Source organism: Rhinoderma darwinii, chromosome 11 (assembly GCF_050947455.1).
Source record: "Rhinoderma darwinii isolate aRhiDar2 chromosome 11, aRhiDar2.hap1, whole genome shotgun sequence".
Taxonomy (NCBI): domain Eukaryota; kingdom Metazoa; phylum Chordata; class Amphibia; order Anura; family Rhinodermatidae; genus Rhinoderma; species Rhinoderma darwinii.
Genome location: NC_134697.1, coordinates 78,917,565 through 78,944,138, shown reverse-complemented (window position 1 = coordinate 78,944,138; position 26,574 = coordinate 78,917,565). Strand labels below are relative to the sequence as shown.

Sequence of the window (26,574 nt, the reverse complement as noted above, 5' to 3'; positions counted from 1 at the left end):
GGAGGCAGGCCATACCCTTCCCACAGATACTGGCTCAAAGGGTTATTCACAGGATATGCCATAAATGTCTGATAGGTGCGGGTCTCCGCTATGGGACCTGCACCTCTATTGAGAACTGGGGTAAACGACCCTCGTGGCCGCAGATTCCAGTCAGAGACTATGTGGAGCGGTGGCCACAAATGTGCTTGGCTTTCTTCATTATATACTATGGGAGTTAAAGAAACAGCCGAGCAGCCTAGCCGCCAACTGAGGCAGAAATGACCTGATTATTTAGATTTCTTTCTTTCCTTTTTTTTTTTTTTCCCTTGCAGGTGGGTTGTCAGCCTGGACTACTAGCCTAGTTAACCCCCTGCAGGTGCTGGGAAACCAGTACTTCCCTCACCTAATCTATTTTCCGCATCCGCAGGTGGATTGCCAGTACCCACACTATATGTGAGAGGTTACTGAAGAGGTGAATGCGTACACCCGAAGACTTCGGAGGGTGAGTATGAAAAGTTTTCCTCACAGAAGCTTTTCTTTGTGCTAGGTGGGGTTCCTTCAGACGCTAATTATTGTTTGTCCCTCTCCTTTGTTACATCTTAATCTAGGGACCATCCTAGCAGACAGCCGGTCCAGGTGTGCCAGGTTATGTACTATGATTGTGGCTGTAGCGTCCATGGCCGCGGACAGTCAAGATTACTCACCCTCCGACGGCCTGCAGCCATGGATCTGTGAGCCCTGGCCCGCATCTCCATAGGAGACCAGCGCTCACTTTTGCTCCGCGCTGCTGTGTCCCGTAGGGTGCGCGCGCACGCTCGTGCCCGGCCTTAATGGGCCAGCACGTGCACATGAAAATAATCATTTATTAGCCCATGATCCCCTGGACTATATGAAGGGCCCTGCCCCTTTATTCCTTGTCTGAGCGTTGTTGCGTTTACCCGTGTTAGTCTTGCAAATGGTCCCTTAGTCTTATCCTGTTCCCGTACCTGTATCCTGTATCCCGTGTTGGAGTCCTGTTGTGCCACCGGTAACGCGTGCTGCCAAGGTTCCATCTGAGCCTAGCCGTTGCTACTGTCTGAACTACTACAGGTGCCCTTGTGCTTGGACTATATATACATTGTCTTGGTACACTGTTTGGCCAGCTGCTATCCCGCTACGGCGGTACGGCCCAGTGGGTCCACGGATCGTGACCGTACGCTCAGGCCATGGACCCCGCTGGTCAACTCAAGACCTCGATGACCAAGTTATTCAGGCGGATATACTAGTCTGCCAATTACGACAGGACCAACTCCTCCAGGCGGTGAACGCCATTACACATCGGCTGGATGCGCAAGCCGCAGTCATCACAGCACCCGTTCCTGTCGCTCCGGCTGTTCCTCCTGCTACACCTCCTGTCAGTACTAGTGCTGACTCCTGATTCTCGCTGCCACTACCTCCTCGCTACGACAGAGATGTGAGGACCTGCAGGGATTTCTCCACTTCAGTCTACATGCCAGAGCCTTTTCTTCTGATGGCGCAAGGATCGCATTTATAGTCTCACTCCTAGGCAAGGCCCTAGCGTGGGCGAATCCTGTCTGGGAACGTCACCTGACCAGTGTTTCCTACAGACTTTTCGCACAGTATTTGAGGAACCTGGATGAGTCTCCTCAGTGACTGCATCTCTTCTGATTCTTCGCCAGGGGCCACCTCCGTGGGCGAGTACGCCATTCAGTTCCGCACCCTGGCGGCAGAGCTGTCCTGGAACAACGAGTCCTTGGTAGCTACATTCTGGCAGGGACTGTCTTCTAAAATTAAAGACAAGCTTTCCGCTCGTGATCTGCCACCTACCCTGGATGACCTCATTCTTCTAGCCACCCGGATTCACATGCGAATCCGGGAGCGATCCCAAGTGGCTCGTAGGGAGAGAAGATTCCCTAAGCTGGCTCCTAGCTTCCAGCATTCCCTGTTGCCCCTACCAGTTGTTCCACCAGAGGAGCGTATGCAGGTGGACCGGCTCAAACTGTCTGCCCAAGAGAAACACCACAGACGCACTTCGGGACTTTGTCTGTATTTTGGGCTTGGAGGCCATGTTGTGTGTTTGTGCCCTCAGAAGCCAAAAAAACCCCAATGCCTAGGATTGGTTGGAGAGACAGCCCTAGGTGGAATGGCGCTAAATAGAAAGTTCTCCTCGAAACTGTCCATTCCCGTGACCATAGTGTCTGGTGAAAGGACGCACCGGGTTTCTGGGCTCAGGGTCCGCAGCAAACTTAATCTAAAAAGACCTAGTGGATCTTCTCTAGTTGCCCACAGTCCCTCTGAAGACGTCTTTGGCTGTTGACTCGGTGAATGGACTGCCTCTGCCCAACCCGATCGTATCTGAAACCAAGCCGCTGAAGCTCCAAGTTCCAGCCCTTCATTCTGAATTAATTTCGTTCCTTGTTTTGCCTAAAGCTGTCAAACCTGTCCTACTGGGCCTGCCTTGGCTCCGACTACATGCCCCAGTCCTGGACTGGAATTCCAGAGAGGTTCTCCAATGGGGCTCCAAATGTCTCGTTCGCTTTCTGTTACAGATCAATCCTGCCCAGCCTCCTCTGCCTCAGTCATTGGCAGGATTACCTCCTCATTACTCTGTTTGCGGATGTCTTCAGCAAAAAGGAGGCTGAGACGCTTCCTCCACACCGGGCTTATGACTGCCCCATTGAACTGGTTCCAAATGCGTGTCCTCCCCGTGGACGGGGTATACCCTCTCTCCTTGCCAGAGAACTCTGTCTATGTCGGCCTTTATCAAAGAGAATCTGGAGAGGGGTTTTACACAAAAATCCTCCGCCCCAGCCGTAGCTGGGTTTTTCTTTGTCAAGAAAAAAAGATGGATCTCTTCGGCATTGCATTGACTGACTACCGTGGTCTCAATCAAATCACTGTCAAGAACAAATATCCGTTGCCACTAATTTCCGAACTAATTGACTGCATACGAGGAGCCAACATTTTTTCTAAATTAGACTTGCGTGGGGCTTACAATTTGATCCGAATCCGTCAAGGTGACGTGTGGAAGACAACATTTTAACACTCGAGACGGGCACTACGAATACCTGGTGATGCCCTTCGGTCTGTGTAACGCTCCCGCGGTCTTCCAGGAATTCGTCAATGATCTCTTCCGAGATCTTCTCTATATCTGTGTTGTGGTCTATCTCGATGATATTCTGATTCTCCAGATCCGACGACTCATCAGAGACATGTTCATCCATTTCTGCTGCATTTAAGGGAGAATCGTCTGTATGCTGAGTTGGAGAAGTGCGTCTTTGAAAAAAACTCTCTGCACTTCCTGGGCTACATCATCTCGGATCAAGGTCTCAGGATGGATCCTGAGAAAGTAAAGTCCATCCTGGAATGGCCACGTCCTCAGGGACTGTGGTCCATACAGCGTTTTATGGGATTCGCCAACTTCTACCGGCAGTTTATACCAAACTTCTCATCATTGACAGCTAACATATCTACCCTTACCAAGAAGGGTGTGAACACCAAGGTGTGGACTCGAGGCAGAATCTGCATTTAATAGCCTCAAGAATGCCTTTACCTCAGCCTCAATCCTCCATCATCCTGACATCTCTCTACAGTTCTCGTTGGAGGTGGACGCTTCCTCTGTTTGTGCAGGTAAACTTTTCCAGAGAAGCCTCAAAGGAAAGGCAGTGATATGTGGCTATTGCTCGAGACTTTTTTTCCTCCGCAGAGAGCAATTACTCTTTAAGGGATCGGGAGTTACTGGCCATTAAATTGGCCCAGGAGGAGTGGAGACATCTGCTGGAGGGCACAGTCCACCCCATCCTGATATACACCGACCACAAGAACCTTACGTATCTCCAGTCGGCTCAACGGCTGAACCCCCGTCAAGCCAGGTGGTCGCTGTTCTTCACCCGGTTCCAATTTGTGCTCCACTACCGCCCCGCTGACAAAAATATGAGGGCCGATGCTCTGTCTAGGTTATTTGAAACAGAGGACACTGTGGAGTCCCCTCAATGTATCATAGACCCGTCCTGCATTATTTCTGCTAACCCTCTTCAAGTCAGAGACATCCCTCCGGAGAGGACGTTTGTGTGGTTGGCAAACAGAAGAATAATCCTTTGCTGGGGACATGGCTCCAAACTGGCTGGGCATGCGGGGGTTCGTAACACATGAGATCTGATTGCTCGTCATTTCTGGAGGCCCACGCTGCCCAAAGATGTTGTGGACTTTCTGTGTGCTTCCAACAAAGTTGCTCACTCCAAGCCTGCCGCATGTTCCAGCTTCTGCCTGTACCCAACGCTCCCTGGCAGCATATAGCAATGGACTTTGTCACAGACCTTCCTTCCTTAGCAGGATGCAATAGGGTCTGGGTGGTGGTGGACCGGTTCTCTAAGATGGCCTACCTTCTGCTCCGCAACTAGCAAAGCTCTTCAGCCACCATATCTTCCGTGTATATATAGCCTGTCATATTGTGTCTGATTGGGAGGTTCAGTTTACCTCAAAATTCTGGAGAGCCTTCTGTAAACTCCCAGATGTGAAGTTGGACTTTTTCTCAGGCTACCGTCCCCAGTCCAATGGCCAAGTCAAGAGGATTAACCAAATCATGGAGAATTATATACGACACTTCATCTCCATGCAGCATGATGACTGGGTACAGCTCCTTCCTTGGGCCGAGCTCTCCCACAACAACCACACAAGTGAGTCCACTTAGTTACATAGTTACATAGTTAGTACGGCTGAAAAAAGACATGTCCATCAAGTTCAACCAAGGGACGGGAAAAGGGAAGGAAAACATTTCTACACATAGGAGCGAATACTTTTTTGTTCTAGGAAATTATCTAACCCTTTTTTAAAGCTATCTACTGTCCCTGCTGTGACCAGCTCCTGCGGTAGGCTATTCCATAGATTCACAGTTCTTACAGTAAAGAAGGCTTGTCGCCTCTGCAGGTTGAACCTTTTTTTCTCCAGACGGAGGGAGTGCCCCCTTGTTTTTTTAGGGGGTTTTACATGGAACAGGATTTCACCATTTTTTTTGTATGTGCCATTACTGCTTCTACACCGTTCTTAATTGTCTTCGGCCAACATCCACAAATTCCTGTTTCAGCTACGTCCCAGGTGCCTGCAGTTGACTCTACATTTGGGGACTTTTTAAAGATCTGTTAGCAAACCGGTCCTCTATTCTGCTGACAGTCGATCCCATGAAGCGAAAGGCGGATACAAGAAGAAGAGTGCCGCCTCAGTATCTTCCGGGTACCTAGGTCTGGCTGTCTTCATGGAATATCCATGTAAAGGTGCCTTCGTACATGTTTGCCCCCAGGTTCCTCTGACTTTTTGGATCCTACATCAAATTAACCCTGTCTCTTACAAGCTTCGGCTGCCTTCTTCCCTCAAGATCCCCAACTCCTTTCATGTTTCCCTCCTGAAGCCTGTGGTTCTGAACTGCTATACAAAAATACCTAGCCCTGCAGTTGCTCCCCACGGTTCTTCAGATGTGTTCGAGGTTAAGGAGATCCTGCTTTAAAGGCTATGTACAGGCATGGGGACAAAGCAGCTATATTTGAAAAAGTAGAAATAATTTTTTATGAAAATAAATTACAAAGTTGCACCAAACACACTGATGCACTGTTTTTTTAAAATTGTTTTCAAAGGTGTACATAGCCTTTAAGGGAAATTATTTTCAACACCAGGACAGCCAAGGCTCAACTACCGGTGGGCAAGGTCTAGGCCATCCGAGTCAGGGTGTCTTTCCTTCTATGAAATAGTCCTTCTTTCATCCACTCCTGAATGTGGGTGCTTCGCAATATGTTATCAACCTTTGGGGATGTTCCCTTAGCACAATTCCACACAAGGCCTCTCTAAAGGGCGATTCTCACGAGCTGGGACAAGTCTCAAGGCACACTAGACAGTTGTCATCAGAAGTTGATCTGATGGGAAACTTGGCAAGCCATTCTTCATGGACCAGCGAATAGCTGGTCATCTCAAAGGATGCCAGCCTATCTGGGTGGGGAACGGTTTATGGCCTCCGCACAGTCCAGTGCTCCAGGTCACCAGAGGAGACAACCTTGCAAATCAACCTTATGGAATCCAATTCTCCAGGGTCGCCTGGTTAGAGTTCAGAATGACAACTCCACAGTCGTCACCTATCGAGACAATCAAGGCAGTGCCAGGAGCGGGGCAGCACTGTTGTATTCCTCTTAGATGCTCCACTTGGTAGAGAATCGTGTGTCAGCCCTGTCTGCGGCCAACAGACTGGGAGTACTGGCCCGTAGACTTTCTCAGTTGGGTAAAGCCAGATCTGGGGGAACGGTCTCTTCACTCAGACGTGGATTTTTTTGCGTCTTGTTTTAATCACAGGGTACCAACCTACGTAGCCGGGGCGCAGGATTTCCAGGTCCATCGCAGTTGACACCCTGGTCGCTTCTTGGGAGGGATTCTCTATTCTGTATCTCTTACCTCCTCTACCGCTACTACCCATAGTCCTCAAGTGGATCAAAGTGGAGGGTGTTCTCGCAATTCTGGCCTCGCAGGGTTTGATAGACTGACCTGGTCAACCTACTCGCAGATGCACCTTGGTGTATTCCACTACGACCCAACCTCCTTTCCCAAGGTCCACTGTCCTTCTTTACCTCAGATGCGTTTAATGGCATAGTTGTTGAAGCTGTGATTTTGAGAGCCCAGGGACTCAATCAGTAATCCGAACAATGTTTAGTCCAGGATACGTCCGTCTGCCATGGTGTACCATCGTACATGGAAACTTTATCTCCACTGGTGTGAACAATGCAGTTTCCATCTAATGGTTTCTTCTACACCTAGGATCATGTCGTTACTCCAATAAGGATCAGGATTCTGCTCTGTCTACATTTTTTTTCAGCGAACGCTGGCTTCTCATTCTTGGGTAAAGACCTTTCTGCAAAGGGTGGCTCATGCTGTTTCTCCCTTAAGACATTCCACTAAGCCTTGGAATCTTACTTGAAGAGCCCCCAGGACCAAGTTCTCTCCATTTGAACATTTGCGGGAAATTTTGCTGCGTCGTCTTCCCTGGAAAGTTTATTTGTTTGTGGCCATTACATCTATCAGATGGGTTTCGGAACGGACTGCTCTGTTTTGCAAATCTCCTTTTCAATTATCCATAAGAATGAAGTGGTGTTCTGTCCTGTCTTTTTTTTTTTTTTCTCAAAGTGGTATCTACCTTATCAATGAGGAGATATTTCTTCCTTCCTTTTTATCCCTTCCCTTCTCATCCGAAGGGTCTCGATGTGGTAAGAGCAGTCTACCTGGCTGTAACAGTCATTTTGGCGCTTCAATTCTTGTTTCGTTCTTCCAGAAGGGCTGTGCAAGGAATTGGCAACGTCCAAGGGCACCATTGCTTGTTTGATCCGGTCTGTGATTCCAGACACCTGTCAGTCCAAGGATAAAACTCCTTCCCTTCGTGTCACCGCGCATTCCACAAGGGTCATTATTGCCTCCTGGGCAGTTAGGCACCAATCTTTCAAAACTGCTACCTGGCCTTCTCTGCTACCAGATCCCATGTTTGGCCTCCTCTGATGCCAAATCCTGCAGGAAGCTGTGCGTTAGGCTGGTTGCATGGCTGTTTTTTATTTTTTATTTTCCCACCCTCTGGGACTGCTTTAGGACTCCTAATGGAGTTGTGTCTCCCAATGATGTTAACGAGAAAATAGGATTTCGCCGTAAAATCCCTTTGTCATTGAATTAATTGGAGTACAAAGGTCCTTCCCTTGTTTTCTAAGCCCAAAACTTTTATTCTGGAGGCTGTTTTTGTTTCTTCCCTTGGTCTGCGGACATATTGCTGTAGTTTTGTTTTTTTTTTCTTCTCCTGCTTCTGTACAAACTGATTAAGCCAGTGTCTGAGGGAAGGGTATGGTCTGCCTGGGTGGAGCCAAGACACTTTCCTACCTAGTATGATCCTCCTAGTGACAAGGGCCTATACCCATGCTGCTGTGTCCCCTAAAGAATTGAACCAGATCAAGAATTTATGGTACCAGCATAAAAAATCCAGTTTTTGTTTTTTTTTAAAGCGCCTGGCATGTGGAGAGTTGGTCAATGGGCAGCTCTGGTCTGACTTCTTCCCACCCAGCTCATCTTGATTGACATACAAGGTTTTTCTATAGACAAAAACTGCAGAGAAAAATAGACATAACTAATAAAATAATATTGTTCGTCAAGAGGGCAGTTCATGGTCTAGTATTTTTATTTTAGGCAGCCTCAAAAAAGGTATGGATTCTCCATGTAGAAATTTGAAAAAAGTTAAGGAGGCTTGTAAGCCAATATTCTATGGAAAAACTATGCAAAATAACTCATCCAAAGTGGGGGGAAAAAAATGCTGTCTTTTCACGCTACCTGTAGGTGTATATCTTGTAAGTCATAGTCTCACCCTTTTGAAACGGTGCTGGACAAAACACGTTCAACGGGTCGCCATGGCATCTAGAAAAGCCTCCCAGCTTTTGGTTTCCTGCCCTTCATGCATTGGCTGGTTAGTTACTTTCATCAAGTGCGGAATGCATGGAGCTGGATGCTCTTTCTCCTAGCAGTAGTGGCCACGGATCGACATTTGAACCGCCACTGGGAAGTTTGCTTTAGGTGGAAATGTATGTAATGTTCAGGCATAAAAGGATGAAAGATATGGTTCCCAGAGTAATACTGCTCTAGTTCCAGTAATTACAAATCTGAAACCCCAGTATGAATGCTAAAAATGTTTGAACTGCATTTTATTTATTTTTTTTAAATCTGTTAGTACTCTGCACAGCCGTGTTTTGAATGACCAAACGCAACTACAAGAGGATAGTGAGAGTCTGCGAAGAAAACATGCCCAACTACAGCGCGAGTTTACCTATCTACAGCAGTCATGCCAGGATTTGAAGAGAATGAATGAGGCAGATCAGACGGAGATATCTGAGCTGCGCAGGCAACAGCAACTGGTAACCTTTACTTCTTTTCATTTGGAGTATGAACACGAGTCATTGTTCCAGCTTTATTCATGTATGTATGCAAAAACCCAAATGATTAAAATGATACAAAAGCGCCTGATGTCTGAGCAGATTGCTCCTCAACACTATAGCGAGTCGTAAAGTTCGAATGACATGCATTTGTCTGTGTTTTTTCAGAATTTTGATCACTTTTGAGTTAGTTTGTCTTTTTATTTTTTTGAGCATTCATGCATCCTAGCAGATGCCTGTTGACACAATAGAATGTACTGTCAACAAACTATGGGGGGGGGGGGATTTATTAAAGGGGTTTTCCCATCTTGGGCATTTATGACATATCCACAGGATTTGCCTTTAAAAGTCCAATAGATGCAAGTCCCACCTCTGGGACCCACACCTATCTCTAGAACGGGGCCCCCTAAACCCCGTTCTAGCTTACTCGGCTCCGCTTCCTCCCGGCCACTTCCTGGTTAAGTGGTCGGGAGATACGGAAACAGAAGGTGCTCGTTGAGCTATGCTGTTTGCTTAACTTCCATGGAAGTGAATGGGGGCTATGGAAACTGGGTACCACGGCGAGCTACGCTGTTTCCAGAACTCATTAGCTACAAAAACAGCGTAGCTAGCCGTGCTATGCATTCACGACTATGGGAGTTACGGAAACAGCGTAGCTCAGTGAGCTCAGCTGTTTCCTTAACTCCTGACCACCTAACCAGAATATGGCTGAGAGACAGCGGGAGCCGAGTAAACTAGAATTGAGTTTAGGGGGCCCCGTTCTAGAGATAGGTGCGGGTCCCAAAGGTGGGACCCGCATCTATTGGACCTTTATGGCATATCCTGTGGATATGCCATAAATATCCAAGATGGGAAAACCCCTTTTAAAACTGGCGTTTCATACACCAGTATTAATACAAAGAAAGTTGGAGAAAGAAAGATGCAATTAATTTATTAAGAGGCAAAGTGCCTCTTAACAAATTTGTTCAATCTTTCGGCCGATCGTCGCCACTATTGTGGCTCAACGTTTGTGGCTATGCGCAATCCCCTCCCTTTTCCCATTGGACAGAAAATTTAAAAAAGTATACCCACCTCACCGCGAATCTTCTTCTTTCCGGGTTCCCTCAGGCTCTCTAAACATGCTGCGGCTCATACAAGGTCCTGACGCCAAGCAGCGTCATCAGGGCTGTGTGACATACAACTTCCTGATGCTGCCCGGCGTAGGGACCTTATATGAGCTGCAGTTTTCTGAGGCGAGCCCTAGAAGATCCAGAGGGGAGAAGAGGTGAGGTGAGCATGCTTTATTTATGTATTTGTTTCATTTAATTGTCCGATGGAGGGGATGTAGTCTGATCTACGGAGGCCCACAGAGTAAGATCTACTCCCGCTAGGAGACAGAGGGTCCGGCTGGATTGGAAGACAGAGCGTCCTGCTCTGTCTAGATGAATCCCTAATCCAGAACATCCGCCAGCGCTGCAGAATGTAATGTGATCCTACAGCGCTGGTGGCCGTTGTTACAAGAGCCATGGAGATAAAGCAGGACGCTCTGTCTGCTAATGCAGAGCTATGGGCAGCAGGCAGCATGGATTATAGCCAGTCCGTGTTGTAGTTAGAAGCAAAAACAGTAATACAAGTCATTTAGAGATACGAACATTGTGCACACTCCTGCACTGTAATTGTTTTTCTATGTAATGTCCGTATAATTGGAGGTTCTCTTTCACATACATTTTTTTCCCTAGCGTGTAAACCAGGAAAGCTCCCGAGGTACATGCTATACGTTCCCATAGAGTGTCATTTTGGCCTCCATCATGACATATTTGTCGGTATATCACAAAAAATTAAAGTATGGAATAAAGGTATCCCATAAAAAACAAAAAAAACAAAAAACAAAGTATACTGTAAAGTGTATCTTCTTATTTTTTTTTTACAATGGAGCCCATGTGTGACGGATGCCATTGTATGGCATCTATTACCGGCATTCTTTTAACGTTTACGTTATGAGCTATTCATGACGTATAGGTTAAATGGATGCCATAAATGTCGTGTGAACAGGGCCCTGCCTGTGTAACTTCTAAAGCTGGCACATTAGAGAACTGTTCGCTCAACCAAAGATAATTTAATCTGTATGAGGTTTAACCTGACTGTCCTCTAACGTCTGCCGCAGAAAGCAAGGATCAGAGATGTTTGATTCTAACATGCCTGAGCCTTTGTTCCCTTTAGGAGATAAATTGTGGCAGTAACTTATTCCCCTCTCCCTATAGCAGTAAACATCCAAGCTCTGCTGTCCCGAGAGTGCATGTTTATAAGGGATTCTGGAGGCTGCTGTCAGACAAGTGAGCGTTTCCCCACCAGCTATTTTATTTGTATGGTCAGCATAGAAAGAGCTCATGAACTGAAGTAATCTTAACATTGACTAAGCAGTTAAACAATACATAGTTATATGTGCAGTTCTGCTAAATTGCACCATAATCCCTTCTAGATAAAAACCAAAACAAAAAAAAAACACCTTATTTAGAATATTCTAAATATTTTATTGATGGTTATTTTACAGATTCCATATTAGGCTATGTTCACACTGCGTTTTTTGACGCGGAAACTGCGCCGCAAAACTCGTCAAAAACGGCCCGAAAATGCCTCCCATTGATTTCAATGGGAGGCGGAGGTGTCTTTTTCCCGCGAGCGGTAAAGCAGTCTCGTGGGAGAAAGAAGGGATATGCCCCATCTTTGGGCAGAGGCGTAGCTAGGTTCTCCTGCACCCAAGGCAAAGATTCAGATTGGCGCCCCCCCCCCCAACTTATTTCCCGACATCTCCTTCCCCCTCGCCATGTTTTCTTTCCCTACCAATCAAATGAGATGTAATTTTTTAATGTAACTTGAGTATAAAAGCATTTCTACATTTTACAACCGATTATAGTTCTATAATGTAATTAACATAAAAATAAATTAAAAGAAAATAAATTAAAGAGGCCACACACAGCCCCCGGTAGATAGCGCCACACACAGCCCCTCTCTTGTTAATAGTGCCACACACAGCCCCTCTCTTGTTAATAGTGCCACACACAGCCCCCTGTAGATAGTGCCACACACAGCCCCCCTTGTAGATAGTGCCACACACAGCCCGCTGCCCCTTTGTAAATAGCGCCACACTCCCACCCCTTGTACTTAGCGCCACACTCCCACCCCTTGTACTTAGCGCCACACTCCCACCCCTTGTACTTAGCGCCACACTGTGAACAGACCGGTGAGCGGTAGCCTACCGCTACCACTCTCCGCTCTGCCTGGTGTGACTTACCGGAGAAGCCGAGGAGGTCATGCGGCGCAGGCAGCGGCGGAGTTCTTTCTGACTAGGGTTGGTGACCGCCAGGGCCGGCCTTCGCTTGGATGGCGCCCTGTGCGGGACTCTCTATTGCCGCCCCCTACACAAACCAAAAATGAAGCACATATATGGACACGCTGGAACCTATATACTGTACATACATAAAGACAGATATTTAGACATACAGGCAAATATACATACACACATTCTGGAATACATACATACAAGTATATATATATATATATATATATACATACGTACATACATACGTACGTACGTACGTACGTACGTACATACATACGTACGTACATACGTACATACATAGAGACGTACAGACACATATACGCACACGAACCGGCATATAAATACACAGACCGGAACAAATACATAAAAGGCACAAATATACAAGCACAAAGGCACATTCAGAAACAGACCCATATATACCCACACAGGCACATATGTACACAGCACAGATAATGTAGTAGATGTTACCTGCAGTCCTATGTAACACCACAGATAACACATTGTAGCAGAGCTGAGATTGTAATTTAGCACAATGTGTGATCTGTGGTGTTACATAGGACTGCAGGCAACAGCTACTACATTATCTGTACTGTGTAGCAGAGCTGAGATTGTAATTTAGCACACAGTACAGAGAATGTAGTAGTGTTATCTGCAGTCCTATGTAACACCACAGATAACGCAGTGATAACTCTCTGAGTACAGATAATGTAGTAGATGTAAGAGACAAACACATGCAGAGACACAGACGCACACGCAGAGACACACACTCACCATGTCTCCTTGCTGACCGGTCAGGACGGGCTGTGTGTGGGCGGAGCTTCCTCTCTGCTTCTCGGCAGAGGCAGATGCAGGGAGGCTGCAGCATCTGATCAGCTGCTCTTCGGCGCCCCCCTTCCCTATCCTCCGGGTTGCGCCCGGGGCACATGCCCCGCCTGCCCCCCCTAGCTACGCCCCTGCTTTGGGTGTTTATGCCTCTGACCTCCCATTGACTTCAATGGGAGGCAGAGAAAGCGTGTTTTGTGGCGTTTTTTGCCGGTAGCACTCAATGGGCGCGAGCGAAAAAGCAGCGAAAATCACGGCAAACGGTGTACAGGCAGGTTAAAATATGCCTCAAAATCCCAAACGGAATTTTGAGGCAGAATTTTCCTCCTGCAAAAAACTGAGTGAACTTCGCCTTAGTTATCAGTATTTTTTAAGGATTCTGGAGAAAAGCATCAAGTTATAAAATGTTTAAAAATGACCTGCTACTATATATGACTGATTATTGTACCTGTCCCTGCATTAAATCCTAATGGTTTTCCATACATGGTAGGTTGTAAAGCAGAATGGTTCTTCAGAGCTCGTTAACAAGTTATACGACACGGCTTTGGACAAGCTGGAAATTGTGAAAAAGGATTACGACTCCCTACGTAGACAGTACAACGAGAAAGTGTCTAGTCACAATTTGGATTTAGGGCGACTGGAGCAGAATGAGGAAGAGAAGAGAAGCCTTCAGAAACAATTGGAGGGGCTGCTGAAGCAAAGGGACAGTGCTCTGCATCTCCAGCACCAATATTCATCCTCTATGAGAAGGTAATTGTTTTCATATGAATCTGAACTATGGATTCATTGTGAAATCGGGCCAAAGGGCGCAAAACGCGTGCTATAAAATTGGCACTTGTTATCTACTTTTAGAACTTTTTTTATTTATTTTATTTTTTTTGCTGTTTTCAGCAGGCAATAAACTTTTTTTATTTTTTTTATCTTGGACATGAGGACTTAGGGCTCGTTCAGACAAGCGTGATTCTCGTCCGTGTGCTGCGCGTTAAAACAACTCACAACACACGGACCCATTGATTTCAATGGGACTATTCACACATGAGTGCGTTTTCACGCAGCGAGTGTCTGTTGCATGAAACTCACTGCATGTCCTATATTGGTGCTTTTTTACGCACCCAGTTGCCCATTGAAGTCAATGGGTATGTGAAAACCACGGACAGAACACGGACGCACATCCGTGTGCTGTCTGTGTTTCACGCATCAATTACGTAGAAATAAAAAAAGTGCTTGCGCGGACGTGAAAAACATGTCACACGCAAAGCACACTGATGTAAAAACGAAACGTTCGCGTGCAGAAAACGCTGTGTTTTTTATGCACATAAATCTGTCACGCTCGTGTGACTGTAGCCTTACAACAGGAGACTGCTGATAACCAAGTGAATATTGTCCACAGACAGAAGTGGAGCCACTTTAACCCATCAGCGAAATCCGCCGTGTTTGTACGACGAATGTGCGATGTGTCAATACAACTTTGTTTAAATGTGCGATGTGTCAATACAACTTTGCCTAAAGCAGCCAGGGTTAGAGATAACTCTGATCCCAGCCATTTAACCCCAAAATGGCCCTACCATAATGAAATCGCGGGATGCCCATCGGTTGCAATGGTCTTCCTTCTATGTCCTACAAGACTGGGCTATAGTGGAGCACAGAAAAATAAATACACTGCAATACATAAGTGCGATCTAGCGATCGCATGGTAAGGACCCTAGGGAAGTAAAAAAAAAAAAAAGTTTAATACATATTTTTTAAAAAAAAACATCCCATTTTTCACTTAAAAAAAATTTAATTCATAAAAAAATAAACACAATTAGTACTGCCGCATCCATGAAATTCTGTACTATTAAAATATTACATTATTTAATTTGCAGGGTAAAAGTAGTAGAAAAAAATAATTCAAATTGTCAGAATTGCTGTTTTTTTGGTCATCTCACTTGCCTATAAAATGTGTCTAAAAAGATGCATGGTACAAAAAAAAAAACGCTCGTCCCGCAAATGACTATATTGATGAAAGTTCTGTTGATGAAAAAATAAAAAAAGTTATAGGTCTCAAAATATTGTGATTTTTTTTAATTTAAAATCCACCTTAGAAAATAATTTTAAAAAGTTTCTCAGTACATTATATAGTACACAAAATAGTCCCTATATAAAAACTACAAGTTGTCCCCCAAAAAACAAGCCGTATGGCCATGTCAACAAAATAATAAAAACTTTGTCTCTCGGAATCCGACAATGAAAAAAAAACAAACGAAAATTGGTTCAAAAGTGTCCTCAAGGGGGTAAAGATTTGACCATATTTGAAGCACGATGAAAAATAATGGGTTTCACTTTAATGTTTTGGTAATTTTATGCTGATTTACATAACTACATAGTATTGACATGCGTCTCCTAATCTGCACAGGTACGATTCCATCCAGCTGGAACTGAATAAGACAACCTCGCAGAATAAGGAAATGCAAAGGGAGATTGAGCGGCTACAGGCGGAGGCCACACGGTGTAAGACCATGCAGCTTAAAGCGGTCAAGGATGCTGAAAAATGCAAAGACGAGAGAGACTCCGTATTTAATGAGTATCGTTTAATTATGAGCGAGCGAGACCAAGTCATTAAGGAGATGGACAAAATGCAAACTGAACTTGAGCTAGCCCAAGGAAGGCTGAAAAACACATCAAGTGCCAAGAGAGTTACGAGTGAAGAGATGGAAGCCCTTAGACAGGTATTTCTGCACAATCTGACAAACCGGAAAATATCATTTAGAGCCGACATTTTGCACTTAGGATGTTTTTTAGTGGGTAACCGGCTATTCATGTGAAAGACCAAATACATATTATCATTTTTTTCTAACTCATTAGTGGACGTGAATGTATGTAACCTTGATATCAGAGGAAAATGGCATTTTCCTCACCTACCAGCAGCCTGTATTTCCCTTTCCCTGCCTGCAAGCTCTTTGAATGGTAAAAAATCTTCCCAGTCACTGATAACTTGGTCTTCAGTAAAGCTTCGTTCACATCACGGTTTCGTTGCACGACGGATTCCGCCGTTTGCCGACGGAACCCATTGACTTTTTAATTGGTTCCGTCAGGTTGTCCGTGATTTTACCGGACACAATAGCGCAGCATTCTGCGCTATTGTCTCCGGTAAACCCCAGAAAAACCCTGCCAGATCTGCAACGGAGACCCCTAACGGAGCCTCCGACGCAGATGAGAACATAGCCTGACACAGAAGGGGCTGCTGTCTTTGCCTAAGGCCTCATGCACACGACCGTATTTTTTCCCACCTGTAAATACTGGCGTAAATACGGGTCCGGTGTCACACGTATTCCACCCGTTTTGCACCAGTATTTACGAACCCGTGCCCGTAAATATGGGTCCGGTGTCACCCGTATTCCACCCGTATTTACGGGCACGTTTTTGGCGGCAAAATAGCACTGCACTAATCGGCAGCCCCTTCTCTCTATCAGTGCAGGATAGAGAGAAGGGACAGCCTTTTCTGTAATAAAAGTTAAAGAAATTCATACTTACCCGGCCATTGTCTTGGTGACGCGTCCCTCTCTTCACATCCAGCCCGACATCCCTGGATGACGCGGCAGTCCATGTGACCGCTGCAGCCTGTGATTGACCTGTGATTGGCTGCAGCGGTCACATGGCCTGAAACGTCATCCAGGACGTCGGGCCGGATGTCGAGAGGGACGCGTCACCAAGGCAACGGGCGGGAGACCGGAATGGAGGAAGCAGGAAGTTGTCGGTAAGTATGAAAGTCTTTTATTTTTATTTTTTACAGGTTTATACTGATCGGTAGTCACTGTCCAGGGTGCTGAAAGAGTTACTGCCGATCAGTTAACTCTTTCAGCTCCCTGGACAGTGACTATTTACTGACGTCGCTTAGCAACGCTGCCGTAATGACGGGTGCACACATGTAGCCACCCGTGATTATGAGAGCTCCATAGACTTCTATGGACTGTCCGTGCCGTTATTACGTCCTGAAATAGGACATGTTCTATCTTTTTCAACAGCACGGGCACCTTCCCGTGAGAAAACGGGAAGGCACCCGTCGCCAATAGAAGTCTATGAGCCCGTTATTACGGGTCGTAATTACGACCCGTAATAACGGGAGTTTTTACGGTCGTGTGCATGAGGCCTTAGTCTGTGAATTAAACTGCCCATACACATTAGATGTAGGATGGCTGAACCAGCCAATCAGCATCCCGACTCTCCCGTTACGGCAGATGTCAGTAGAGAGCAGGATCGGACTGTTGAATTTCAACATGCCCAGTCCTTTTGGTAGTAGATAAGCCACTGCCAGAGAGGAGTCTGTCAGTCAACAGAGCATGTGTATAGGGGAGTTGAGAAGAATAGCTGAATGTTTTGCCGACCGCTATCTAAGGTTTATGGCCATCTTTAGACCCATGTGTTGATGGGGAAGGAAATAACGGGCAGACGTGTGATTGGTTAGAACACACCGCAAAGTTCTAGAGTGAAAATGTACATTTACGGAAATGGAAACAGAAAGAAAAAGCTTAAAATATGAACATTAGACACAGCATTTCTGGCAGCAGTATATTTCATATACAGTACATCTGCAGCTACATAAGCAGAGATATAGTTTTCAAACAATAAATCTTGTGTGTGTGTGTGTGTGTGTGTGTACTAGTTCTTCTCAATGAATTAGAATATACTCAAAAAGTTAATTTATTTCAGTAATTTCATTCAAAAAGTGAAACTCATTTATTATATAGATTCATTACACACAGAGTGATCTATTTCCAGCATTTTCTTATTTTAGTGTTAATGATCATGGCTAACAGTAAATTAGAAGTAAAGTATGGTGCTGCAAAAAAATTATATGGAGACGTTTCTCTTACCATGGCGTTGGGCATATTTATCGCATACAAGGGATCATGGATCAGTTTGAATATATCAAAATACTTGAGATCGTGTTGCTTTATGCCAAAGAAGAAATGCCCTTGAAATGGGTGTTTCAACACAACAATGACCCAAAAGACACCAGTGAGACAGTTGTAGCCCATGTCCTGGATACGTGTGAGTGTGGTGGCTCTTGAAGCACTGCCTCCAGCTGCAGACCACTCCTTGTGAATCTCCCCCAGATACTTGAATGGCCTTATCTTGACAATCCTTTCAAGGCTGCGGTTATCCCTGTTGCTTGTGCACCTTTTTCTACCACTCTTTTTCCTTCCTCTCAAATTGTCAGTGACTGTTTTCTGGACAACTGTCAAGTCAGCAGTCTTCCCCATGATTGTGTAGCCTACTGAACCAGACTGTTGTACCATTTAAAGGCTTAGGAAACCTTTCCAGGTGTTTTGTGTTGATGAGCTGATTAGAGTGTCACACCATGAGTCTACAATCTTTAACTTTTACCCAATATTCTAATTTTCTGAGAGACTGAATTTTGGGTTTTCATTAACCGTTAGTCATAATCATCAACATTAAAAGAAAAAAATGCTGGAAATAGATCACTGTGTGTGTAATGAATCTATATAATATGAGTTTCACTATTTGAATTGAATAACTGAAATTAACTTTTTGATGATACTCTAATTAATTGAGAAGGACTAGTATATATGTGTTCTAAAAAAATAGCACTGCGTTTAAAAAAAAAAAAAAAAAAAAAAAAGCAAATAAAGTGCAAACTCATTATAACAACTTTTATTTGCCTAAATGCTAATGCACTGGAAATACTACACATTCAATTCCAAATCAAAACAACCACATTTATCCAGTTTGTGTTAATTCTTTACAGAAAGTAAAGAAAAAGGAATATTAGGCTGTTCAAAAAAATAGCAGTGCCAGCATTTTCTTTAAAAACTCGAAAATGTAATGTATAAACTGAGAAAATATTTCCGATTTTCACTTTCCTGAACTAATATTTAGTGGCATAACCATTTTTTCTGAGAACTGCTTGACATCTGGAGTCCACCAACTTCTGGCCCCTCTGAACAGGTATTTATTCCAGTCCAGGAAGATTGGACGACATTCCACAGTTCTTATGCATTTTTGGGTTTTGGGATGGGGCTGCCACTCAATTACCTCAATCCTGTTTGTCTGTAACAGAGATGTTGTTCGCTTACTGGTGTGTTTTGTGTCATTGTCGTGTTGAAACACCCATTTCAAGGGCATTTCTACTTCGGCATAGGCCAACACGATCTCATGTATTTTGATATATTTAAACTGATCCATTGTATGAGATAAATAGGCCCAACACCATGGTATGAGAAACCTCTCCATATCATGATTTTCGCAGCACCTTGCTTTACTGTCTTCACAGTGTCCTGTGGCTTGTATCCAGTGCTCGGGGGCCGTCTTACATACTGTCTGCGGCCACTAGACCCAAAAAGATAAATTCTGCTTTTATCCGTCCACGAAATGTTACGCTCTATTTCTCTTTGGGCCAGTCAATGTGTTCCTTGGCAAATTTTAACCTATTCAGGACATGTGTTTTTTTTAAACAACGGGATTTGCTGGTAACTTGGCTTCACTTATTCATCTTCTGATTGTAGCAGAACTCACTGGTAACTTCAGATCTAATTTGATCTTTCTGGAGGTGATCAGTGGCTGCGCCTTTGCCATAGTTCCCGCTTCTTTCATGTTTTCGTTGCCACTTCAAGGCGTTTGAGATAATTTTCTATATATGTTTTTCCAATCACCCTTTTTTTTTTGGTCAATTCTTTATTTTCACGACCAAAAGGTCAATTTTATCGAGCTATAGGGATACACATTATAGAAAAACAAAAAGAATATAAAAGCAAGATACATGCGAAATACAACTGATCAGTACAGTAGTCTCACAGAAGTGAGTGAGATGATTTACTTCAATCCCATAACAAATGGAGCACGTATCAAAAGAAACAAGAGAAGCAAAACGCCAATCACCCTTTTAATCAAAGTAGGTTTTTCATCAGAACAATGTTTGGAACGACCCATTTCCCCCAGTATTTCAGAAGGAAATGCACTATAACCAACATGTGCCACATTTGCCACCCTCCTACCTTAAATAAGGGTCAAAATTTACACCTGTTATTCCACAGAACGAATGACTTCACCAATTTAACTCCTCACTGCTATTATTTTGAACAAGCCCCTCTCAATTACATGCGGCATGCATGTACTAATTGTTGGCTCTGGTTTTTTTTTCTACTACACTTACAAGTAAACTATTTTCTATGTAGAAGTATCACTTCATCCAAAAACATTTATTTATCAGGTTAATGATGTTGGACTGCTATTTTTTTTTTTAACACTACTGTGTGTGTGTGTGTGTGTGTGTGTGTGTGTGTGTGTGTGTGTGTGTGTATACATATATAGATATATATTTACTCAAATATAATAATCTTGTGAAGAGTATAAAGAAGTATATATGCTGTTGCCACTAGGAGACTTGACACTAAGAATTCAAAATTGTACCCCCTCCTAAAGGATATAACCCACCTACAGATACTGAGCTAATTCAGTCCAGGCTTCGTGTCTGTAGGAGGCAGACACTCCTGTTACTGCAGCAGAGTGATTACTTTTTTTATGTTCGTTAATTTTTTTCTTCTCCCATTTTCACTGGAAAACTGGGTTAACATGGTCTCCCTGTTGTCCCCTTCAAGGCGGGCACACGCTTACTTTACATTTCTGAATCCTCTGTTGTGCCTCTGTCTATGAAGGTGCACATCTCATAGTCTCTCCCACCAGTGTCTCCCCTGTCTCTTCGGGACCCAACTGGAGGAAATCATTGCTGAAGTCTCAGATGGCAAGAGCACTCGCCTACCCCAGAACAGAGTAAACATAACCACCCCTGCCAAGAAGACAGGTCCTCATTTTTGGTCCTCTCATGGGTTCCCTAGGACTACATCTTCCAGACAACCATACCACCAGGACCCGAAGGCAAAACCTTCCTTTAAAGCCCATCCCTCCTGGCGGCCCTGGACTCAGACCACCAAGCCCTGCCCAAGGGTGCACCCACACTCGTCTCGGTTGAGGTGTGGGGCAGACCTTTGTACTTGAAGGAGGTCTGACTCTCCCATATTTCGGACGCCAGGGCTCAGGAAGTGGTATCCTCTGGATATAAAATTGAATTTACCAGTCTTCCTCCAGAGCGCTTCTTCCAATCTGCTATTCCTCAGTCTCCCTCCAGGGTATCTGTCTTTTTTCCAGCAGTCGAATCTTTGCTCCTTCAGAGAGGTATTATTCAGGTACCTCTAGCTCAAAGATTTTGGTGGTTCTACTCCAACTTTTTTTCCGTGCCAAAAAAGAACTCGGTTCACCCCTTTCTAGACGTCAAGTGTCTCAACGAGTAAGTGAAGGTCTACCATTTCCGCATGGAATCCCTCCGCTCGGTCATTGCTTCCATGGAACAAGGAGAGTTTCTTTCCTCAGTGGTCATCAAGGACGTGTATTTATACGTTCCAATTTGCCAGTCCCATCAGCACTTCCTGCGCTTTGCAGTGCCTCCTCCTCATTGCTAGTTTGTGACTCTCTCGGTCGGTCTGGCTTTGGCACCAAGAGTTTTCACCAAAATCCTGTCTCTGGTGATTGCGCTGCTTTGGACTGGGGGCGGGTGTTGGTCACCCTGTACCTGGACGACATCTTGATCAAGTCCCCTTCCACAATCTGGCACCTCTCAAGATCAATTTGGGCACCTTGTGCCGATTTGGTTGGATTGTTAACATATCCAAATCTTTCCTGTCCACCTCTCACACGATTGTCTTCCTGGGCGTGGTTTTTGACACTGTCAACGAGAGTGTTTCTTACCCAGGAAAGGTTGTCTGCTGTTCAGGAGTGGTTCTGTCTTTACGAAGAAATTTACCGACCTCTTACCTCGGTCCATTCCCTTTCTAGAGTTCCACACATGCCCCCTTCAGAGCCGTTCCCCAGACTCCTTGATCAACGGATCCTGCTCCCTCTGGCTATGCGTCATGTCCTCCAGTGGTGGATCACCTCCCCGACCATCCCCCACGGATGCAAGTCTCAAGGGGCGAGGGGGAAGTTTTGGAACTTCACAGCTCAGGGGCTGTGATCCGCACAGGAATCATCTATCCCCATCAACCTGCTGGAGTTGCGAGCTATCTTGCTTTGTCTGCTGCACTGAATATCGCTGCTGTCCGGCCATCTGGTGCTAGTCCCAACGTTCAATTTCATGGCCGTGCCTTCTCTCAATCACCAAGGCAGGATTGCAGTAATGGCATAGGCCGCAAAGATTCTAAACTGGGCTCTGTTGGCGGTGCTTATCCCAGGGTTGGACAACTGGGTTGCAGAATTCCTTATTAGAGTACAATAGATACAGGGGGAGTGGTCCCTCCACTAAGAGGTCTTCGATCAGATTTACTTCAGGTGGGTCAGGTCAGACATGGACCTGATGTGTCAAGGTTCAATCGCAAGGTTCCTCATCTTCAGCTGCCAGGATCTAGAGGCCTACGTAGTGGACACTCTCGTTGCTCCGTGGGGCTGGTTTAGTCCTCTGTATGTGTTTCCCCAACTGCCTCTTTTTTGCCTTGGCTTCTCCGACGGCTCGAGCCGAAGGGAATCCAGCCTTACTGGTTGCTCCAAATTGGCTACATCATTGTTGGTACGCAGATGTGGTGTCCCTACTGGCCAACGTCCCATGGCCCTTGCCTTCTCTCTCGGGGACCTCTCTTCCAACAGAATCTCAGGTCACTTCAATTAACGATGTGGCTGTTGAGGGCACACGGTTTGTCGGAGGGTTATTCTCCCAATGCCCAAGGGTTAAAAGCCTTCCTTGGCACGCATTTATCATCGTACCTTAAAGAATTACTTTCATTGGTGTGAAGATCACAATCTTCCTCCGTTGTGATTTTGCTCTTTCCAGAGTTATTTTCTTTCTCCAGGATGGTCTGGAGCAAGGTTTAGCCCTTCCTTCCCTTAAGGGGCCAAGTGTCGGTGCTTTCTGTTCTCTTCATTCGTCCGTTGGCCTCCAAGTCAGTTGTGAAACCTGTTTTTTTCGGGGTTTGTCACGTGGCTACTCTTTAACGTCCCCTGATTCCCTCATGGGAACTAAACTTGGTTTTGCAGGTTCTGCAATGTGTTCCATTTGAACCTTTGCAGAAGGTCCCTCTTCGCTATCTCTCATGGAAGGTTACATAGTTACATAGTACAGTTAAAAAAAGACACCTGTCCATAAAGTTCAAACAATTTCCACACATTGACATAGGAGCTGATATTTTTTCGTTCTAGGAAATTATCTAAGCCTTTTTTAAAGCCATCTCCTGTCCCTGCTGTGACCAGCTCCTGCGGTAGGCTATTCCTTAGATTCACAGTTCTCACAGTAAAGAAAACTTGTCGCCTCAGCAGATTGAACCTTTTTTTTTCTTCAAATGGAGGGATTACCCCCTTTGTTTTTTGAGGGGGTCTTACATCGAACAGGATTTCACCATATGTTTTGTAGGTGCCATTTATATATTTATACAAGTTAATCATGTCCCCCCTTAGTCGTCTTTTTTCAAGGCTAAATAGGTTGGTTTTCTTGGTATAGGTGACTTTCATCCCATCCAGAGGGTCCCCGAACTGGCTGCTTTGTTATTCCACTCTCCATTCCCGACTCATCAGTTGCTAGGAAGGGTGCCCTCCTTTTTGCTCAAGGTCGTCTTGGCACTTCACATGAATGAGGACATCGTTCTATAGTCCTTTTGCTTAACTCCCAGTCATCCGAGGGATCGTTCTCTTCACAACCTGGATGTTGTCCGTGCCCTGCGGACTTAGGCTTTTCTTACTACTTCCTTCCGAAGGGCCGGATTCCTTGATATTCTCCCAGAAGGGTCCCAGGAAGGGGTTGGCAGCCTCTAAGGACACGATCGCTCAATGGATTCGGATGGCTAAACGCGAGGCTTACTAGGTTTGGGGTAATGTACTCCCTTTTCTGTAGACTCTTTTCTTGGACACGTGTTCTGGCTGTCATCTGTGGAGTAGGTCACCATGTCCTTTTTTTTTTTTTTTTTTTTTTTTTCTTTTCCAGTCCCAGGGGACTGATTTAGGACATCCCAAGGTCTGTGTCCTCCAATTTAACGATCGAGAAAACAACAGGATTTTTTTAATTCTCACTGTAAAGTCCTTTTCTTGTCCAGTTCATTGGGGGACACCGCTCTCACCCATTTGTTTAAGTTTCTCATGGTTGTCCGTTGGAGGGATTCTCCTCTATGATTTTAACTGGCCTTTATTTACCTTGTTTTTGCTTCTACTACTGCTTACAGACAGACTGAATAAGCAGTGTCTGTAGGTGGGGTATGTCCTGTGGGAGGGGCTACAATTTCGAATTCTTAGACCCTGTTCTTAGTGAGTTTTTTGCAGACCGAAAATTCTGCCTCAAAATTCTGTCAGAAATTTAGGCAGATTTTGACCTGCATGCACGCTGTTTGCCGTGTTTATCTTGGCGTTGTTCGTCCGCAGCCATTGAGCACCGCGGGCAAAAAAAAGACTCAGAAAAACGCTTTCTCTGCCTCCTATTGATGTCAATGGGAGGTTAAAGACGGAAATGCCAGAAGAAAGGACATGCCGCTTCTTTTTACCATGAGCGTTTTTTTCCGCTCGCCGGAAATTAACGTCTCCGCCTCCTATTGAAATCAATGGGAGGCAACTTCGTACGTTTTTTGGCTTCGGTTTCCGAGGCAAAAACCGCAACAAAAAAACTGTGTGAACAGGGCCTTAGTGTTAAATTTCCTAGTGGCAACAGCATATACCCATGGTCTGGCTCCCTCAATGAACTGGATGACAAAAGTATTTAGCAGTGAGTACTCAAAAAATCCTGTTTTTTTTTTATATGCATAAAGTAAGTGAAAGGTATTGTGGCAAAACCTTTTACTTGCTTTATCTTCTCTTGCACAGGAGCTAAACTCGGCACTTGTGGAACGAGAGAGAGCCATTTTTGAAAGGAATGAGCTCTTAGAGAAGTACTGCCATGAGGTTAAGGACAAAACAGAAGCCCAAAAAGAACTGGACCAAGCCTGTAAAGACATTGAGACTGCAAAGGAAGAACGGGATGTGGCGAGAAAGGAGAGAACAGAAGCCATCATACAGAGGGACCACCTACTAAGAGAGTACTATCAAGCTAGACAGGTGCTCATCAAGTTTCTTTGTACACAGTGATTGTATTACATACTGCTTTTTTGCATGCTCTTCACACATGCCCCAACGTAGATATCCGACAACCTTTCCACCAAACAATGACCAAATTGTGATTGCCAAAGTTCTTTATTTAAAGCAATTTTCACACTTTGTATTTTGCTGCGGTTTTTCTGCTGCATTATATTTTTAGTCAAAAACCTAAGCATCCATCCAAATTTAAATTTGTCATTCACGTTTGGAAACTGCATATTTTTAGGGCTGCTTCTCTCTTTATTTTGTGACTTAAAAGTAGAAGCTTATACACAACTTAAGATGTCAAACATAGTCTTTTGACATGTTCATGTAGATGTAGACATGTGTGGTATGATGAACTTTGCACACCTTGCACTGTAGTCACAATACACCATCATCCAAAATAAATAATGTCTGCTTTAATTAGCTTTTTAGGCACCTAAACTTTCATGAAATTTTTGCATGAAGGTGGTCATGACTGTTAACTATTATGTAGGACTTTTACATTCTTCAAATCACTGATGACCTTGGCTATGGCTGCTCCCTCTAGGAGGTGGAAACTAGGTTAAAAACTGTTAGTTCCTCCCACCATGCTATACCACTCCTGCGGACACTGAGCTAATTAGTTTTTAGCTTAGTGTACGTAGGAGGCAGACCTACCTGCTAGGCAGGTCCTTCTTATTTTTTAAAGTTTTCCCTTTAGGCTGGGAATATAGGGCTGACTTAAAGGGAATGTGTTGCCAGCAAAACATGTTTTTTTTTTTTTTAAATTAAACATTTAGTGTGTAGGTGATTAAACATTGTTCAAATTTTTTTTATTTTTTTCACGAGTCAAGAAATATTATAAATTAGATTCTAATTTATAATATTTCCCAGTGCTGGTCACTAGATGGAGCTATTCCCAAAATTGCAGCATTGCATGTGGTAAAGCAACCACATTGCTTTTTGCTGCAAAATTGTGAAAAAAGCACTCGCTCTAGTGAGCTCTGAGAATCCCCCCCTCCTTTATCCTGGCTAGTGCCGGGATAAACGAGGGGATTGAACGGTCTAACCTCCTACACTGTGTGTCGCCATTTTTTGAGCTAACACACAGTGTAGTAGGTTTACATACAGTAGTAAACACACACAAACCCGAACATACATAGAAATCTCTTACCTGCTCCTGCCGCCGCGGCTCCCTCCGGCCCGTCCGCTCCGTCTGCTGCCGCTGGTCCAAGTGCACAAGTCCGGAAGCCGCGACCGGAAGTAGTAATCTTACTGTCCGGCCGCGACTTCCGGTCCACAGGAAAATGGCGCCGGACGGCGCGCATTTCAAATTGGACTGTGTGGGAGCGGCGCATGTGCCGTTCCCACACAGACGGCGTACACAGAAGTGGATGGGACGGGCCCCGTTCGCAGTCCCTATGGGACTGTGGCTGCCGTATTCCATGTCTGTATGTGTCG

At 44.9% G+C, this 26,574-nt stretch overlaps 1 protein-coding gene across 7 annotated transcripts in view; it reads left to right on the top strand.

The window, feature by feature from the left end:
* Positions 1 to 26,574, top strand: part of DLG5 (discs large MAGUK scaffold protein 5) — a 156,946-nt gene that overhangs the window by 44,144 nt on the left and 86,228 nt on the right. For 5 of the 7 annotated variants that reach the window (XM_075841799.1, XM_075841798.1, XM_075841797.1 and 2 more), the window contains exons 5-8: positions 8,711 to 8,894; positions 13,544 to 13,803; positions 15,449 to 15,761; positions 24,880 to 25,110. In XM_075841799.1, the coding sequence (XP_075697914.1) occupies positions 8,711 to 8,894; positions 13,544 to 13,803; positions 15,449 to 15,761; positions 24,880 to 25,110 (988 nt within the window). The remainder of the gene's footprint in view (positions 1 to 8,710; positions 8,895 to 13,543; positions 13,804 to 15,448; positions 15,762 to 24,879; positions 25,111 to 26,574) is intronic. The other 2 variants (XM_075841801.1, XM_075841800.1) reach the window with 1 other exon arrangement.